General features: G+C 31.2%; 2 protein-coding genes and 1 long non-coding RNA gene across 3 annotated transcripts; 1 reads left to right on the forward strand and 2 right to left on the reverse strand.

The window, feature by feature from the left end:
* Positions 1-2,138: 2,138 nt before the first annotated feature.
* LOC111615644 (E3 ubiquitin-protein ligase UBR3-like) lies at positions 2,139-6,183 on the forward strand (the record flags this gene model as incomplete). Its single annotated transcript, XM_023357066.1, has 7 exons — positions 2,139-2,263; positions 2,332-2,430; positions 2,506-2,628; positions 2,755-2,937; positions 3,011-3,220; positions 3,295-3,434; positions 3,512-6,183. Coding segments are annotated over 7 exons (998 nt in total), but the record flags the coding sequence as incomplete, so codon positions are not given.
* Positions 6,184-8,115: 1,932 nt separating this feature from the next.
* LOC111615646 (sugar transporter SWEET1-like) lies at positions 8,116-14,734 on the reverse strand. The gene is made up of 6 exons (XM_023357069.1): positions 14,540-14,734; positions 14,384-14,461; positions 14,187-14,310; positions 8,738-8,899; positions 8,547-8,666; positions 8,116-8,477 (listed from the first exon to the last, which is right to left on the reverse strand). Exons 1-6 carry the CDS (start codon positions 14,617-14,619, stop codon positions 8,385-8,387), a joined length of 657 nt encoding a protein of 218 aa, XP_023212837.1. The 5' UTR covers positions 14,620-14,734; the 3' UTR covers positions 8,116-8,384.
* A 1,962-nt stretch (positions 14,735-16,696) lies between these two features.
* On the reverse strand, positions 16,697-17,190 carry LOC111615647. The gene is made up of 3 exons (XR_002755115.1): positions 16,990-17,190; positions 16,834-16,911; positions 16,697-16,760 (listed from the first exon to the last, which is right to left on the reverse strand). It is a non-coding gene; the product is annotated as an uncharacterized LOC111615647 (long non-coding RNA).
* Positions 17,191-20,354: the final 3,164 nt, after the last annotated feature.

Raw genomic sequence — 20,354 nt, forward strand, 5'->3', positions numbered from 1 at the left:
ACCAAAGCTCGTTGCTATCAGGAATTCACCTCGTTCGTTTTCACTTGAGTTAGAGGCTTTATAGTGTGAGGTGACATCACAATTCTGAATGAGCTCACTCTCCTCATTTACATACTTATCTTTAACATTAAATTTTTCTTGTTTATCTGGCAGATTATTTTCCGACAATACTTCACTAACCTTTTACATTATTCTTTTTAACAATTATCGGGATGCTTTATTCTTTTAAGGTTTAGCGTTTCCTAACTGGGTTGTGGGGTCTCCCCCCCCCCTTTTTGTCGGTGCAGACTTACTTTTTTCCGCTCGGGAAGCGCAAGTGTGCGCGAGTTTTTCTACGGCGCTTTTCTTTCGTCGGTGAGTTGGTTTTTCTTCTATTTTTTAAGTTACTAAGGTGAATGGTGAGGAAACCTTCGTCCTAACAAAACATAAGCCCCAAACAAAATATAATGAAAGCAAAATAAAAGTAAAATAAAAATAAAGCTCAGACTTGGTTCCTTACAGGACTGTAAAATTTTTGTATCTTGCTGACATCTTCCAATGTCTCAGTGTCTTGAATATGAGTTTGCAAGATGCAAGCAAAACTATTTTTGACACATTCAACAAGATTTGCAACTTCTTTTTTTGAAAGCTTCAGTGTGGAATCACTGAGTTGGTAGTAACTGCTTTGGCATGTTCTCGAGTGTTGACACAATGTTGAAAGCAACAATATCAATGGCATTGAATTGGTGTCACTTATAAGGTCACACCTTCTTGAGTTACAGCGGAAATTCACTGAGAACTTCCCTGAGGCAGTCAATCCAAGAGTGGGAAATTAATGGATTTTGAATCGTTTCACTACCCAGCAGATGACCAATCTCTTTGGCTGAAGAGGATATTCTTGCTGAAATGTCTTCAGATGCATCATTGAAACTACTCAAGGAGAAGACAATGGTGCCTAGCTTCTGGATCAAGGTTAACAAGAAGTATTAAACTTTGGGTGAGAAAATGATCAAGAATTTTCCCGTTTTTGTCAACTTAATTATGTTAATCTGGATTTTCAGTAGTGACTGTTATCAAAAGCAAAGAGAGAAATTGACTGGAGGTGGATCTGACTCTAACATTGCAATTGACACTCATTGGCTTTACTCCAAGAATAGATGAGTTGGTATCATCCATGCAGTTGCAGGCATCTCATTCAAAATCCATTTGTTACTAACTTGTTATACAGTAAGTTAATGACAATGACAGATTCAGAAATAAATACCAGTTCACCATAGAATGTGTTGTCATATATTAAAATTATCAATAAATAAAAAACATATAATTAATGCTAAACCTGCAAGAGCTATGCATTCCTGTAACTATGCAAGTAATTGAATTAGGAGGTCTGCGAGAATTTACGTGGGGAGTTTTAGGAGTCTGCGACACAAGAAATGTTGAGAATAAGTGCTCTAGATGATGTGAATATATTCATTTAAATCAGTGTTTCTCAAAGTGGGCGATAACGCCCCCTTGTGGGCGGTGAGTAAATCTAGCGGGCGATGGAGACAGGGTACTGAATGGTGACCAAAGACAAAAGTCGGGGTCACTGACAGCTGTTCCCTTTCCTCTGTTAAACGGATAAGAGGAAACATTGCATTTAATGGTTTCCAGATGTTGAGAAGAATGTACAGTAAGGGCACAAAGTGTGAGATTCATAGAAAAGTTTTCCAAAGAATATTTCCAATCCTTTCTCTCACAAGAGAAAATGGGTTAGGGGTGTTGGTTATAACTTTATGGAACAAAGGGGGCGGTGGATCGAAAAAGTTTGGGAATCACTGATTTAAATCAATAAAAGCTATTTTCTGAAAGTTTAGAGCATGTCGCCTGCAATATGAATAAAATTTTGGTGTGAACTGGCATTTATAGAGAATATCATTTGATTATCTAAATTTATCAAAGTGTTCATTTTCTAAGAAATTTTTTAAGATAATAATTAAAATATTGACTTCACATTAACCTCAAATTTTACCGACTCTGTCCTAAAACATTAGACTTCACAATACTGGTTGTGACTGTTGGATTGTGAAAAAATTTTTAAAACTGAAAAAAGTTACTACATGTTTCATTTTTCATAAAATATTAATTTCATGTTTACATATGTATTTTTTTGTTTGCAGCATTTTATACCTGTGTTGTTCAAATACTGTATAATCTTGCATTTATTCAAGCAATTGCTCAAATCAGTTATAATACAACACAGAATCAAAGACTGGGTTGGAAATTGTATGCTAGCGATGCACAAGTAAGTTTTTCTTATCTCATAACACACTTCTATGAAAAATACGTATGTAATTAACTTCTTGATTTCAGGGACAGATGAAAAATATAGGGGTTATATTTGGTATGGCAATTGATTATTTAGAACACAGTGGTCTGTATCTGAATGATGACGATTTGGATTCATCTGTAGTATGTATATGTAGATTGCAATAATAATTTTTATTTCTTTTATGTTTTCTGTTTAATGCATTCATTTTATAATAGAAATCAAAAGAATGGACTATAGAAGATTTAAATGTTTCTGTGCAAAATATGTGTTTACCATTTCTACGTATTGCTGCACTTCTCCAGAGTCATTTATATAATAAAGAATCGTTACATATTCAGGTAATTTTTAAATTGCAATGAGTAAAATTTGCAAAATGGATTTTGTTTCCTTTTGCTTAATATTTTATTTATTATTATAATTATATAACTTGTAAATAAAACATATAAATCTGCTTTTTTTTACAGGATGAACAAGAAGAATTTTACAAACTTTGCAGGTATTTAAATCTGATATCATCATCCTGCAGTGCAGCAGAATTTTCTCCTTCACAATGTCTAAATTGGGCTACAGACAAGCCAGAAGACCTCATCAAAACCTGGTGTCAAGATTTTATTAATTTTGTCAACAAATCTGTTGTTGCAGCAAGAGTAAGTTTTATTTATTTATTTATTTTTATTTTTTTGTCATTATTATGTTATGTTTTATCTTTATTTCTTTCAGAATATGCTGCAACGTCCAACAGTCTGGCATCCACCAAGTCTTCTGCAACTTCCAGAGAATTATGATCAGATATTTCAATATTATCATCGGAGATCATGTACTGTATGTCATAGTGTGCCAAAAGATCCTTCGGTCTGTCTAGTTTGCGGGACAATAGTTTGCCTTAGGGATAATTGTTGTCATAAGCAATCAGTATATGAAGCAGTTAGTGTAAGTGGGATCCCTCTTCTATAAAATGACATTATAAAAGTTATTAGCATAACTAATAGAAATAAAAATTTCAGCATTCTGTTGTTTGTGGTGCTGGTACTGCTATGTTTCTAGCAGTCAACTCGTCTACTATAATTGTTATCCGGGGAAAGCGTGCATGTCTATGGGGTTCTGTGTATCTAGACAGTTTCGGAGAAGAAGACAGAGATTTAAAGTGAGTATCGTGATCTAAAATATAATTTTTAAAAATTTAAACATTTCTAATTATTATTGGAAACTTCTTTCTTACAGGCGTGGAAAACCACTCTTTTTAAGTAAAGAACGGTATAGTCTTTTACAACAACAGTGGATAAATCACAGTTTTGACCATACGAATAAACGTTGGGTGTGGCATAAAGATAATTTATAAAATAGTTTATAAATAATTTTGTCATTAAACTTCCAGCTGGGTTTGAAAGAAAGTATAAAAGATAAGTCAAAAAGCAAATATGGCTTAACAATCTTGTACAGATTTAAATTGTTGCCATATTGTAAAGTTGCACATAATGTACATTTATGATCAGTTTGTATTTTTGGTATTTGTTTGTACATTGCTAATTTTCACCACATTAGAGATATGTAACATTTAATTTCTTCCAGTGTTAAAAAAAACCATATAAATATTTGTTCCACCAAAGTTATTTGATTTTATGAATATATAGTAGTAGTTTTTTAAAAAATGTAACATATGGATTTTATAATTTTAATAACATTTGACAGTATAATAACTATATATAAAAGATTTCTAGTAAAATTTGCATGTTACGGTTTTCTATTTTTAGTAAAATTCCCTTTCCTCTTCTCCCATTACAAACCAACATATGGTGCACTCAAATATGGTATGATACCTGTAATTTATTATGGGATGTTAAATTGCTAGAGAACTTTTTGAAATATCTGACTTGAGTCAACATATTGACTTTCTCATTGTGAATAATAAATTATATTAATATAGGAATGATGTAAAATATTCTGTAAAATAAAAATTATCAAACAATACTTTAAATATTTTTGGTAGTAAAAGTTACTGTCTGTAGTATTATCAACGCATTTTAATTTTTGTCAAATTACAATAATTTGTTGTTAGAAAATAATGTATCTAAAAAAAATTTCAAATACTGTACATGTACTACCACTCAAGACACATAAATTGGGGTCACATTGTAATTCAATCAAGTACTCATTAAGAGTTGCTTTATTTTCCTCATTTACAAGACAAAACATTTGATACAACCAACATTGTCCAAGATTGAAATTTGTGCATTCCAATTCGAGGATTTATAGGTTCTAGTCTGTTTTCTTTGTTTTATTCACTCGGTACTATCCTTAGCAAATGAAGACAATTTGTTCTAGTGTGGTTGCACAGTTCAGTGAACTTTCTCTACATAACAAACCCTTCTATTGGTGATAACTAAGTAATATGATAACAGTTAAATTTTACTGTATAACAATTTTATCAGATATTTGTTTTCTTTTCTTTATTTAAAGTATTTGTGTTTTTCATTTTGTATCCATTTTTATCAGTGGATAACATAACTGTTTCATTTTATTTATATAACATTAGTGTTTCAATACACCTATTTACAATTGTTAGTTGGATAAGGTAATTGAGAAGTGAGTAACACTGAAATGAAGTACATATTTCAGTCATGGGTTATGTTTATAAATCAGGGTTACACTAAAATTTTTAAAGTAATATAGCAACACTATATAATTCAATTACAAGAATACAAATATTGTATTCTTACACACAAATATACTTTATGTAAAAATGGGTAAAGATTTTTAGCTTAAATATGCTAAAATATCATATTTAAAATACCCTTTTAATGCTCAAAAGAAATATTTAGCAGTCCAAATGCAACCAAATCTGGCATGGTAATATTTCTGAACATGCATATTTCCATAAAAAAAAGTGGTAAATTTTGGTAGATTCTATGTCATTTTTGGTGCTGCAAACAACAAAAATTTTAAACAATGCAATAGGTATTGCTCACTGTCCCCATTTCAAAGGTGTAAAACCAGATTGTCTTCTGGTTTTACATTTCTGGAATGGGGAATACACCTTTCTTCTAACTTTATTCACAGAGGATCATTTAATAGCGAGGTTGAGGCCGAAGTTTTAAACGCGAAAACTTGTACATCGGGCATTCAGCACTGTTTTCCTGTTTGCCTTACAGGAAAACAGTGCTAAATGCCCGATGTACACGTTTTCGCTTCCCGATGTGCCAGGAACACATATGCGTAAAATTGTGTGGCAGAAAACTGAATCAGAAATCAGCTTTCAGTTCAGTTTCTGTTTTACACTTTTATGCCAGAACACACATACGTAAAAATTCTGGCCGAATAGGAAACGCCACTGCCACTAACAGTGCTAATTTTATTAATTTTTTCCTCTCACAGAGGCTATCTATCCCTTTGTATAGTACCTTCCATTTTTTCTCCACTTCCTCTGCTATAATATAGAAAATTTAAATTAATAGACTTGTATTCCGAATTCAAATAAAGAACGTGTGATCTAAATACTAGGCCTATATATCGATTCTACTAGACTTACCTGTTATTTGAAATTTAACACCTGTAGCCATCCATAAACGTTGTTTAAATACAGTGTCTTTATACATGATACTGATGTGGTCAAACGAATTCAATAAACTCCTCTATTTTTCCAGACCGTCACAATTGTAGGATAAACCCTCATTGCCGCCATTGTTAGAATAAAAACCACGTGTCTACTTTGACGTCACTGGAAAGACTTCTCTTTATTGGAGGAATTTTGGCGTAAAAATTTTTCGGCGTAAAAAGTAGAGACATGCTCTACTTTATTTTCAGTTCTGTTTCAGCCAAAATTTCAGAAAAATTTTTACGCTTTCTGTTTTATGCTAGATTTTACGCCGAATTTTACGCATATGTGTTCCTGGCCTAAGCCTATAAGTTTGACAATGGTATTTGGAATGTTGAGCATGATTCCACTGACTATCCAAACACCATTGTCAAACTTCTAGGCTTACAGGAAAGTGGTGCTGAACATCCAACGTACACGTTTTTGCGTTTAAAACTTCAGCCTCAACCTCGCTTATCATACTATGTCAGAAACATCTTTCAAATCTGTCAAATTTGCAACATATTGATAAACCACGCTATTTAGATGTTTCCAAAGCCAAAAATCACATGGATTAAGATTCAGAAAATGAGGTAGCTAGGCAATAGCAATAGCAAACATCCCTCTTATCAGTGAAATGTAGCAGATATCTGCCATATGCAACATCTGATATGTGGCACGTCCTCCACATATCAGATGATGCACCTTGCATAAAAGTTTTTAACCCGAGCTAATGTTACTGTTACAATGCTAGTTTGGATACTACAAGTGTTAAGAATCTCTGGGTGGTCAGAAGTCCATTGGAACTAGCTTCTTCAAAGAACAATGGTTCAAATATAAATGTAGCTGTGAATCTACATCAGTCAAGTGTAATGGAATCTGAAGGAAACATTGGGTTTTTTGTTACCTAAATGCAATAGCTACAGGTGTTCCTGTGCCCTCATTGTTCCATGGAATTTTCCTTGGCCACAAAACATCAACTTCCATTCTGGCAAGGAAGGTCAGTCAGGTTTTCCTGTTTGACAGAAGCAATTGTTGATTGTAGCTGATCTTACATGGATAACAATGTATCACCTTTCTCAATATCTTTCACACTACACCATAGGATACACTCAACTGTCATGATGCTGCATCTTGTAGAACAGTCAATGAATAATGTTACAACAGCTATGTGACATCTACAATGACTTGTGAAATGATATAGTAATTCAACCCAGTTGAGGGCACAAACCTATATCCAGTTTCCTTGAATTAAACAATCATTCTGATAGTTTGTGAAGTTGGTCATAAGTGTAAATTCTTATGATGGTGAAATTACTGAAGTGCAACTGTAGCTAATTGTAATGGCCATTGTAGCTAATAAGGGTGGCATTCAATGGTTGTTAAAACAATGGCCATCGCTTTGCCAGAAGAACACACATTTCTTATGAAGAAAATGGCTTCACAAGAATGGGGGTTCTGTCAAGTTGATAGCCATTGTAGCCAATAAGAGTGGCATTCAACAGTTGTTACTACTATTATATCCAGAACTTGGGTATTTTGCATTTGAAGCCAAAATACCATAATGGTGAATTTTGGTACTTTTTATCAAAATGTCTTGGGCAAGTCCTGAAATGTCATCATACAGATTTGTATAATTATGATCACTTTACTTAGCTATATAAATATGGTATTTTGCAATTTAGCAATAAGACAAAAAATTTGCAACAAAATATGAATTTTTTTGCAACAATGCAAACTGACAAAAATTTAATTAAAAAATAATAATGTGTTTTTAATTTATATTTTCACAAAGAATCTAATGTAATATAGAAAGAGATCAATTCGAGGCTATGATTGTTTGTTTGATCTTACTGTTATTGATAGTAATGACTTGAAAGAAAGCAGATGGGGTGTGCATATGTTTATATACTAGAATATTGAATCTGGTATTTTCATTAGCATATGATCCATATGTCTATATTAAATTGAATTTTTTCAGCTAATGTTTCTGTATATAACCTTAAATAATAATGATTTATTATTTTTATGAAAATTTTTAACATGAAAAATAAACTACATGACAACAACGCTATGGCATACCCTCTCTCAAACATCCCAAAAACAAACATTATCTAGCTCAGCTATTTGAAAGTTTCATTCTTATCAATAATGTGTAAATTATAGACTGATTTAATTATAATCAGTAACACATCACAGATCAAGTAGACTCAATAACTTCTTGTACTTTCATACATATCAGTAATTCAGTTACTTTGAATTGTGGCAAAAACACTTTAATTCCATTTTTTGATATATTACATATAAAGAAAAGATCACAATATCAAACAGGTGTTCTTTTATCAAAAGTACATGCAAGGGAGAACAACGATTAGAAATATATCATTTCGAGGCACCTATCTTGGTCCATTAAAAATAGTGATAATAAAATATTAGTGTTGCTTTCTTTATTTTGTTTGTCTAGTGGAAGACAAGTTATCACAGTTCTTACATTTAACTGTTCCTCAAAGAACTAGGTGTATTTTACATGGTCGACATTTCGTGCTTTCGTGAAGGATAAATAACAAACAGCAATAACTGAAAACCAGATATGATGCATCCAAGAAGATTTGGAATCTGTCAAAGTTCAATTATTATTTTAGTCATGTAATACAGCCAGACATTAACAGAATATATTAAACTTACTTGGATGAAGCTATCATGTAGTAATAATCCATAAATGAACCACAGTGAGGTTACAAAGAAGGAGAAAAGGATTAGTAAAAATGGCAAACTTTCAACAGTCTTAGTTCTTCGTACTTCCGCCTAAAAAAATAATTCTAATTTTAATTTTAATTCACTGAAATTTATTTTAAAGTGCAGCATTTATTATTTACCAAAGATGCCAGAGGCGAAGCGCAGAATATTAAACCCGCACAACAAGCAGTCAGTCCGGAGACTAGAGTTGCCGTTTCTTTATCCTCGATGACGGCATTCAAGTAACCATAATAGGCAACCAGAGCAATGCATATAGAAAATATTTGTCTATTTAATGTTACCTGAAAATAGACAATATTTTTCTATAGAGTACTTAAATTTTTATATAAAAATTATTAAGTAAAATGCCTTAATCTTAATAAATATACCAAAAACACTTTTAATTTTATATCATTATATTGAATTCTGAAAAGAGATTGAAAGTTTCATGTCATATATAATTCTTGTTAATTTTTACTTAATCTCTCATGTTCTGATTCATCTAATGTATTTAATTACTAATGAGTAAGTTGGAAAAATGAAATTGTATCTTGCAACTGCAAATTTAGTAAATTAAAAGTATTAAATTTGTGATATGGCATAGTTATAGGTCCAAGACAGACAATAATTATCCCCATCCTCAATATCTTCATCATTTGTCTTACATGTTATTTAGACAGAATCAAATACAATTCTTTTCATTATTGAATTTTGTAATATATGTTCTACGTTTAAATACTTTTGCAGATTGCAGATTTATGTACACAGGGTAATTCTCTTGTTAGGAAACCCTAATATTCCTCAATAACTTTTATTGCTTTTTATGGAGCCATTTTCAACATTGCTTTAGGGAGATCTTGCATTTACCTTATATTTTGTAAAACGTAATTTTCATAGGAAACTATAAATAAAAACAGTTATTGAGGAATGTTTGGATTTCAAGAGACTAACCCTGTATATATATATAATTATTATATACAGGGTAATTCTCTATATAATAATCATATATGTGTAGGAGGGTCATTTAATAAAAAAAATAACTACTATAACCTATCTCAAAAACTGTAAGAGATTTTTAGAAGAAATGAGCAATTATTTATTGTGACATCATCACAATGCTGGAATGCAATTTTTAATTTATTTAAATTTAAAATATGTTCTCCATCTCAAATTAGTACTGTAGTGTCTCGCCCCTGTACATCATACTTTTCTGTTAGATGACCGACATGACTCCATTGCTATCTAACTCTCTTCAGGGAAAATTTCTTAATTGAAATAATGTGACTTCCAGTTTGCATTGGAGGTTCATATATAGTTAACCGGTTGTGCTACATGTGGTATCGGTGTTGTACTACCTTGTACAGCAATAAAAATATTGAATTGAATAGTTAATTGGGGTCTCCTACCCCTAAGGTTTCCATATCTGGTCTCATCTTTCATTTATCTAACTCCATTCTCAAGATTAAGGAAGAAAAGACAGAAAGATGACAGTGGGAATTTATAGGTCTACAATTTTTCAAATTGCAGCCCAAAAACAAATGTGTAAACTAAATTGTATTACAAAATTTTTAAGACAAATTCAAAACTGAACCATGCAATAGTAATGTCATCAATTGATGCATTTTGTGAGAACCATCTGGATTTTGTGATAATGTCATCTCATTGGAGCAGTGAAGCTTCATAATAAATGTTTAACAGCAGTTTTTAATTCCAAAAGAGTATCATCAGGAACTAGAATCTGAAGATTATAATGCTCTCCCATATCAAATCATTGCACTGTGTTGAAAGTACTCTCAGAGTGGAAGATATCAAACAGCAAACAAACAACATAGAAGTTATCCACTAACAAAAATGAACAATTTGTTAATTGCAGCCATTGTGCATTGCATTGCGATTGATTGGCGACAAAACTCAGTTAAGATTCATCTCTACTGTTTGCTCTCAATGGATTTATGTCTTAATGATATGTAGGAATGGAGACTTGCCACAATCATTTGGAATGTTACAATAATGAAGGAGATGATTTTCTACACCGAATTGTTATGAGATGAAACCTAGTCATGTGCTTACAAACCAGAATTGAAATGGCAATCCAGAGAATGGAGTGATCCACATAACCAATACCAACAAAAGTTTGCCAAAATCCTTCACATGTGATACATTACTAAGCAGCAGCCTTTTATGACCATAAGCAACAATGACCAAATCTTTCACAAGAGCTTTCCGCAGCTTATTACTGCTCATTCCTACAGAATCATCTCCATTTAAGTAGTTAAAAAAAAAAACCATCTTCATATGTTTCCAATTATCTTACATAACAATTGCACAATCATGCATCAACTTCACATATTGCTGAACCTAATCCCCAATCATAAATGGGGTTAGGGATCTTGGAGCATCCTTCCTATTCACAGGACCTCAGTTCATATGATTGTAACAAACCTGTAATCTTACAGAGAAGATATGTTAAACAGAGCAGAGCCAAATCATCATATCAGCCAGGAAAAAAATCGACTCAAGGATAGGAAGTATGGCAATATCATTTTGCTGGAGAAAATGCATGGAATACATGAGAGTGTATTTTGAAAGATATATACTGTATATATAGATTAGATAGGTAAGATGTCATTTTATCATGTCATAATCCACAAAAGTTTGGCTTAATTTTCTCATTTTCCTTCACAATCTTTATAGCTTTCTCATTTAAGCCGAGTGTCTATGCATCACCAACTTCATGACATCACTATGACAGGTCTATAGTAGCTACCATTTACAAACTGTAGGCACAGATTTGACAATATAGTGATCATTAAACTCTCATTTTCAATTTCAGAAATCGCTCATAGTTTTAGAGAAAATATATTGTTTCCATGACTTATCAAATTGCTCTTGTATATATACTGTACAATTAAATACAAAAATGCCAGATTAACCATATTATTCACCAATGACTTCTTTCTTCATTTTATTGTTTATTGCTATTAATAATAATAAAAGCAATCAAAACATCTGGCAAGAATTCATACTGAATAAAATTTTTATCTTCTTAAAGTAAATAAGGTATATTTTAGCATCTTATCAACTCAAGAACATTACATTATAGTTGAAAATTAAATTGTAGGTAAAGATAAAAATAAATATTTTCAAAATTGGTACAATATTAAAACAAACAGGATATTGATTGGGTCTTATTTTATTACATATATAAACTATTGTATAATTTTATATTTGAAAAATAATAAGCTATTTTTTAAGACAATTATTAAAAGCAATCTAAAATTATTGATTTTCTAAGAACCTTTGTAATTCTGATTATTATTCAGAATACATGCAATAAAAATTTATTATAATATAAAGCAGGAACTCAGCAGTTATACAGTACCAATAATTCTCAAAACAAAATTCAGCTTTTATATACTTTTTTATAAGTTTAATTTTATAATAATTGCTTTTATCAAATTTTCACTAAAATAAAATAAATCATTATATCAAGAATTTGTAATTTAATATGAGAACATGTTTTCAAATCATTTTATATTTACGTTTTAATATGTGACTCTACTTAGTGTGATGAAATTAAAATATATCGAAGCGTCAGAAAATTTTGTATTTTAAGAAACACGAATATTTAACACACCAAATAATAAAATTTCATAATATAATTGATATATTCTCTTAGCACTTAATTACACAGTGGAGAAAAACTTAAATTCTATTAAGTTATTCATTTTTTTCTATAAAATTCTTTGAAAAATCAATAATACGTAGCCTTTCTCAAATCGAAAATGTTTTGTGTGTTTAAAATTCAATATAAAAACAATAAATAAGAAAAGTATATTTTTGTTATTTGCTTAATCTGATATATATTTTAAGATATTTATTATGTTTATTAGAACTACTTTCTTTAATAAATCTATTCAAAATTTTAAGCAAGTTTTGTTTCTTACTTACATTAAAAATTTTTATTCATTAGTGTCTTCTGATATTTTAATAAAATTCTTTAACAACGTTTGATATATGATTAAATTTTATGTATTCACTTTATTTTACTTGTTTACTTTCTATTTTACTTAATGAAAAGCAGAATTGCTACTATTCTATTTGAAAGACACACCAATTCTAGCATCGTCAGGTTTTTGTTGTTTTGCAAATGAAATATGTAAATTCAGGAGTCTAGAGATTATTTAGCATAATAATTTGAAAATATTTATTGTCCTAAGAAAATTTTTTTCTCGTGTTTAAAAATCAATAATCAATAAATAAAGTCAATAAATTTCAGTAAAAATTTTATTTTTACTGAAATATATTGATTTGTCAAACAAATTGACAAAAACTTAAAATTATTTTTTAAAAAAATAATATAATATTCACAACATTCTTTCTAATTGTTTCTTACATAAATTTTAATAAAAGTTAATTTACATATATTTAATATGACAAAACTTGTCAAATATGCTTCAATTGCCACAGTCTATCCGAGGATATTAGAGACAAACAGGAGACAATAAAATGCCTTTATTTAAAATTATTTTCTTTATAAATTATCAAAATGCATTTTGGCATCGTTTACCTTAAGCCCTCTCAATAGTACAAAATTAATTTGTAAATTGTTTTAGAACCGAAGAGGTCTTAAAGTAAATGAAGCCAAAATGCATTTTGATAATTTAAAAAAAAAAAAAACAATTTTAAATAAAGGCATTTTATTGTCCCTATTATCTATTTGACAAGTTTTGTCATATTAAATATTGGCAATTTTTTTATTACTTGTCTTATTTATTCTTTTGAAATATATTTAGAACTTTGTAATTAAGAATTGAAATAAATGGGGGAAAAACACGAATAATAATCAATTATATTGTTTTATTTTCAAACTTAATTTTTTCTATGGTATTTTCTTCAAATAAGAAAATACCACAAATTTTTTGTATCTTCATCCATTTAATTAAAATTGCTTCTTGTTTCTGATATTCCTACAAAATAATATCCACTATCAGATGAATATCAGAATGCTTAAGATAAAACTTTTTTTTATTAAATTCAGTATGTGAACTGGAAAGAAGTCTCCAAAATCTAGAATTGTACGACATATATTCTGTGGTTTTGTTTTTGTGACATTCAATTACTTTATTTTCTTTTAAACCTTCAAATAATTTCTTATAGTTCTGGTATTATCAACTTCTCTCCGTCGGCTCATTTAATCTATAGTTCAGGAACTAAACGATTTATTAAATTAAACTTTTGGAAAGTTTTACCGTCGGCAAAGTATACCGTACGAGACGACGACGGTTCGGAACTTCTAACGAATTTTCGGCCACTTAACAGAAGATTACGGAAGAAACTTATTTTTTCTCGGAGAGATTAATTAAAACAAAGAGCAAAATTGTGTTTTACACAAAATTTCCTGTTTACTAATCATCATATAATAAATCCAGTTCTCATCAATTTACATCACTTCGATTAAAAAATATCTATATAAATTAGTTTACCAATGACGCGTGGATGGAATATAGCAGAAAACTAAACAAACTGCAATTGATACTTTAAAATCGATTAATGGAACAAAGTTGTGGGAAGATTTATTGAACTTACCCTAACTGGTGTAAAAATATAATAGCAAAATACGTAACAGAGTTGAAGTATGACACCAATGCTATTGACCATGATTACCACAGCATCGTGAACGAACAAACCGTACTGCAACCAAAGGGATGCGCTGGGAAAAGCAACGAATAGTTAGTTAATGGCAAATATCAACATTGGCAATTCTTATAAGTGCAAAAGTTTACCTGACCAGACCGGCAATGAAAGGGAAGAAAGATATATCTGTACTGGAACCTTGTCTCCAGATTTTTAAACAGATCTGCCTGGGAACACAAGCAAAAGATAAGAATATAATCCTTTCAAATTCGTCGACAAGTCTAAATCTATTTAAAGCTACTTACACGCCAGTCAGGAACATTATTATGGTAAAAACCGTGGCCAGATGGCCCACCATAACCTGAAAATTTGTAAATTCTTCCATTTTAAAAATGATTATTTACATCATTTTCATACACGTCATGTTATAAGGCAAGACGAGTATAGTGATCACACGCACGGGAATCGCCGTAACCTCCGATAGGTGGCGCAGGTGTATCTGTGAACTAACGACATTAGTCGCTATCGTTAAAAACAATTAAAAAATAATAATAATTTTTTTTATGATATTAAAGATTCGACGCTTATTAATATTTTTAATTGTATAAATTCATTCATTTGTCCGAGTTAAATGTTTTTTTAAATATCTACTTATTAGAAAACCCTAACAATAATTTCGTATGTAAGCCGATTTCCAAAATCGTTATTCAAGTTGCTTTCTGGATAATGATTACGTGGCCTTCTCAAATATGACAATTAGATACCGGTATTTGTTTTTAATTGTGGACTTGTGAACAGAATGATAAAAAAAAATAAAATTTAATAAATCTGTATGTTTGCTGCTTGGTAAAACGTCCTTTGAATATCCATTTGAAACGGGCACAAATTATTTAATTAATTAAAGCACTATGACACGTGACTTTTATAGCGGACACAGATTGTTATTCTGGAATCCCGTCCAAAATGTTGATCGCAAAATCCTAGGATTAGCCAGACCGCAATTATTAGAATATAAGGTGAACTCCCATAAGTGTGTCGAAAAAGTGTCTAGAGACAAACTTTGCCACTAGGGCGACACTGCCGGTAAGTTAGGCTTAGAAAGCCTATAATGAAAAAGTGACCATATAAGGAACGCTTTTCTATTGGATGTTTTTGATCAGGTGACTTTAATCTGCTATTCTTCTAAACAACGTGTTAGCGAGATTGGAACGAAGCTTCGTATCGTTTATATGTTTGTTATCTACAAACAAATTAAAATTAATAAAAGGTTAGTGATATTAATTAAGAATATATAGACAATATTTCGGCTAATGACGATATACTGTTTATTTATATTAATTTTAAGTTTTTGAGTTTTATGCGAGTTGTTACATACTGATATTTGGTAGTTAAGTAAGAAGTTATTTGATTATTTCTTACAATGAAATGTAATATAAATGACACAAGACTTTCTTTACATCTGTTTAATTCCGTTTTACCATTTGCCGAGACGTGTTTCGGGTCTTTGCCCCTCTTCTGTCGGCTACAATCAAAAGATGTAACGATTTACAATGCAACATTTAAAATAACAATTGCTTAACAAAGAACGTACCTTTTCCCATTAAGGTGCTATACATTTAGTTATCCGAAAAGTATAATAGTATAGCCTTCGCCTTTAAAACACTAAGATACATATAAAAACTAAGGTTCTTAAACGGCACTTAGTTCCAATTTTTCAGCTCAAAGTGCTGTTTAAGAACCCAAATTTTTATATGGATCTGTTTCAAAGGCGAAGGCCATACTATTATACTTTTCGGAAAACTAAATGTATAGCACCTTAATTAATGGGAAAATGTACGTTCTTTGTTAAGCAATTATTATTATAAATGTTGCATTGTAAATCGTTACATCTTTTGATTGTTTGTAGCCGACAGAAGAGGGGCAAAGACCCGAAACGCGTCTTGGCAAATGGTAAAACGGAATTAAACAGATGTAAAGAAAGCCTTGTGTCATTTATATTATACTTCATTGTAAGAAATAATCAAATAAGATTGACACGGTTTCACATAAAAAAGAAAAATAAGACGTTATTGTTTAGTTTAACTTATTTTACACTTTAATAACTCTTAGAATGTGACTGGATGTGCTACTTTCGGCTGCATAAATCGCAGCCAGAAAGGATTTTTGATGAAAGTTTTTCCGAAAGATCCTGCATGTCGTAAATTTTGGGAAACAAAAGTGAAATAAAACTGGAAAACAACCGACTGTAACTATTTATTTGAGGTAAGTGAAATATTAACAATCATCTATTATGTAAAATTTTTATTTTATATTCGGATGATAGATTCATTCATAAAACAGTCCAAAATTTTTCAAAATTTAAATAAAAAAATCAGTGTACATAAATTAATGAGAATATTGATATAGTTTAATATTTATAATATGTGATATACAATATCTGCTATGAAACTTCTTAATTATACGCTATTGACCATGATTACCACAGCATCGTGAACGAACAAACCGTACTGCAACCAAAGGGATGCGCTGGGAAAAGCAATGAATAGTTAGTTCATGGCAAATATCAACATTGGCAATTCTTATAAGTGCAAAAGTTTACCTGACCAGACCGGCAATGAAAGGGAAGAAAGATATATCTGTACTGGAACCTTGTCTCCAGATTTTTAAACAGATCTGCCTGGGAACACAAGCAAAAGATAAGAATATAATCCTTTCAAATTCGTCGACAAGTCTAAATCTATTTAAAGCTACTTACACGCCAGTCAGGAACATTATTATGGTAAAAACCGTGGCCAGATGGCCCACCATAACCTGAAAATTTGTAAATTCTTCCATTTTAAAAATGATTATTTACATCATTTTCATACACGTCATGTTATAAGGCAAGACGAGTATAGTGATCACACGCACGGGAATCGCCGTAACCTCCGATAGGTGGCGCAGGTGTATCTGTGAACTAACGACATTAGTCGCTATCGTTAAAAACAATTAAAAAATAATAATAATTTTTTTTATGATATTAAAGATTCGACGCTTATTAATATTTTTAATTGTATAAATTCATTCATTTGTCCGAGTTAAATGTTTTTTTAAATATCTACTTATTAGAAAACCCTAACAATAATTTCGTATGTAAGCCGATTTCCAAAATCGTTATTCAAGTTGCTTTCTGGATAATGATTACGTGGCCTTCTCAAATATGACAATTAGATACCGGTATTTGTTTTTAATTGTGGACTTGTGAACAGAATGATAAAAAAAAATAAAATTTAATAAATCTGTATGTTTGCTGCTTGGTAAAACGTCCTTTGAATATCCATTTGAAACGGGCACAAATTATTTAATTAATTAAAGCACTATGACACGTGACTTTTATAGCGGACACAGATTGTTATTCTGGAATCCCGTCCAAAATGTTGATCGCAAAATCCTAGGATTAGCCAGACCGCAATTATTAGAATATAAGGTGAACTCCCATAAGTGTGTCGAAAAAGTGTCTAGAGACAAACTTTGCCACTAGGGCGACACTGCCGGTAAGTTAGGCTTAGAAAGCCTATAATGAAAAAGTGACCATATAAGGAACGCTTTTCTATTGGATGTTTTTGATCAGGTGACTTTAATCTGCTATTCTTCTAAACAACGTGTTAGCGAGATTGGAATGAAGCTTCGTATCGTTTATATGTTTGTTGTCTACAAACAAATTAGAATTAATAAAAGGTTAGTGATATTAATTAAGAATATATAGACAATATTTCGGCTAATGACGATATACTGTTTATTTATATTAATTTTAAGTTTTTGAGTTTTATGCGAGTTGTTACATACTGATATTTGGTAGTTAAGTAAGAAGTTATTTGATTATTTCTTACAATGAAATGTAATATAAATGACACAAGACTTTCTTTACATCTGTTTAATTCCGTTTTACCATTTGCCGAGACGTGTTTCGGGTCTTTGCCCCTCTTCTGTCGGCTACAATCAAAAGATGTAACGATTTACAATGCAACATTTAAAATAACAATTGCTTAACAAAGAACGTACCTTTTCCCATTAAGGTGCTATACATTTAGTTATCCGAAAAGTATAATANAATTTTTGTATTGAAATAACGTCACTCGCGGTATAAATTGGAAGTTCATATATAGGTAATCTGGTCCTTTTTCTCTTTCGATTTCCATGTTTGGTCTCAACTTTCATCTATCTAATTCTGTTCTCTAGATTAAGGGAGGACAGAGACGGACAGACGACTGGGAATTTATAGCTCTACAGTTTTTAAAAATTGCAGTTCAATAAGTATACTTCAGTAACCAAGTGGATAAAACCATCGAACACCGTTAATCGGTTGTGGGTTCGCGCGTGGTCAAGTGAAGTTTTCTGGGTTTTCTTCGAGTTAGTAACACTTCAATTGGAGCCAACTTTACATAAACGTCTTTCTGGGATGCATCCTCCTCGGCAGATCTCTCGTGTGTCGCGTTGCCGTAACCATATAAACCGAACTAATTCTAACAAGAGATTATTTATTGTGACATCGTCATAATGCCGGGCTGCAACTTTTCGTCACAATGTTCTTAGTTCTTTTAGTGGTGGTCTTGCACCCGTGCGCCATACTTTTCCTGTTAGCAATAAAGTCGTATAGGTCATATATATAACTCCGTTCGGGGAAAATTTTTGAATCAAAGTAACCGTTCTAAACCGAATGTTCGAATATACTGTAGTTAATCTGGGCCTCCTGTCCTAAGCTTTCCATATATAGTCTTGACTTTCATCTATCTAGCTCTTTTCTCGAAATTAAGGAAGGACAGATAGCTAAGGGAAGACAGTGAGATTTTATAGGTCTACAATTTTTTCAAATTTCAGCCCAATAGTTTTTCCATAAACGCAATATTTACGAGAGAACACTTCATGCATATTTTATACAATCTGTTGCCAAAATTCTAAAAAATTTATTATCACACAAAAGCAATTATTCTACCATTTTTACAAGATTTATTTAAACAAATCACACGAATCTTTCGGTCGTTAAGGTTAGCAACTTCGATCAGAATCCATCCAACACGGATCACTTTTCAAATATTCATAGTAGACCAGTATTAATTAGTAGTGGTTGACCATTCTCTCTCACAGGAGGAGGACAACTATTACTCTTTGTCAAATTAACTTCAACCACCATCCGCAGCACCATACCAACCTTAGATTATCTTAGGTTACCGGCTCCGTTTTTCTCCGAAATTTGATTTGTTGACAGATTCACAGCCGAATATCAAACGGTAGTTTGATATTCGGCTGTGAATCTGTCAACAAATCAAATCTGTCAAATCAAACTGTACTATTCACAGCCGAATATCAAACGGTAGTTTGATATTCGGCTGTGAATAGTACAGTTTCTTAAAGTTAACATTAGAAAATATTATATCTGAAAAATTTTTAAGATATATTTTCAATTCCTGTCTCCTTGACCATTGAATTGTACCATTCCGTACTATCCGAGTATCGCAATATACGTGACATTGGTAGGCTGAAATAATCAAACTCTTTATATGGTTTTCGTTTTAATGTTTGTTATATTATAGTATGTAGTATTTGATTTATATAAGTACGAAGGTTATCTTATGCAAGGGTTTATCACACCGAATGATCAATCTAACATTATAAAATTCTTTATTCCTGTATTGTACACAATTTAAAGAATTTTTAAAATGTGTTAGAGTGGTCACTCGATGTGATAAACTCTTACGTAATATAAACCTTTGTAAATATAAATCAAATACTATAATATAATAGAAAGATTAGAAGTACGAAATAACTTTAACGTTTGTTTTTTATTTTTTGCCCGAACAATGCCGGGCTTACCTACTAGTTTGATTTATGTTATGTTCTAAAAATAGATTAAACTTAAATTATTAACATTCAGGATATTTTTTAAAAAATGGCTCGTCATTCATCGCGTTGGGTAAATACAGTCGACCCCCTATAGTACTGTTGATAATTCCGTTTTACAGTATATGAATTCCATGTTGTACGAGTCACTTAGATTTTACAAATACATGAGCCGTTCACAGCCCGGCACACGTATTTGTAAAATCTAAGTGGCTCGTACAACATTGAATTAGACAATCAAGG

The sequence above is a fragment of the Centruroides sculpturatus genome, unplaced genomic scaffold (assembly GCF_000671375.1).
Source record: "Centruroides sculpturatus isolate CEXI.00-Female unplaced genomic scaffold, Cexi_2.0 scaffold2531, whole genome shotgun sequence".
NCBI lineage: Eukaryota > Metazoa > Arthropoda > Arachnida > Scorpiones > Buthidae > Centruroides > Centruroides sculpturatus.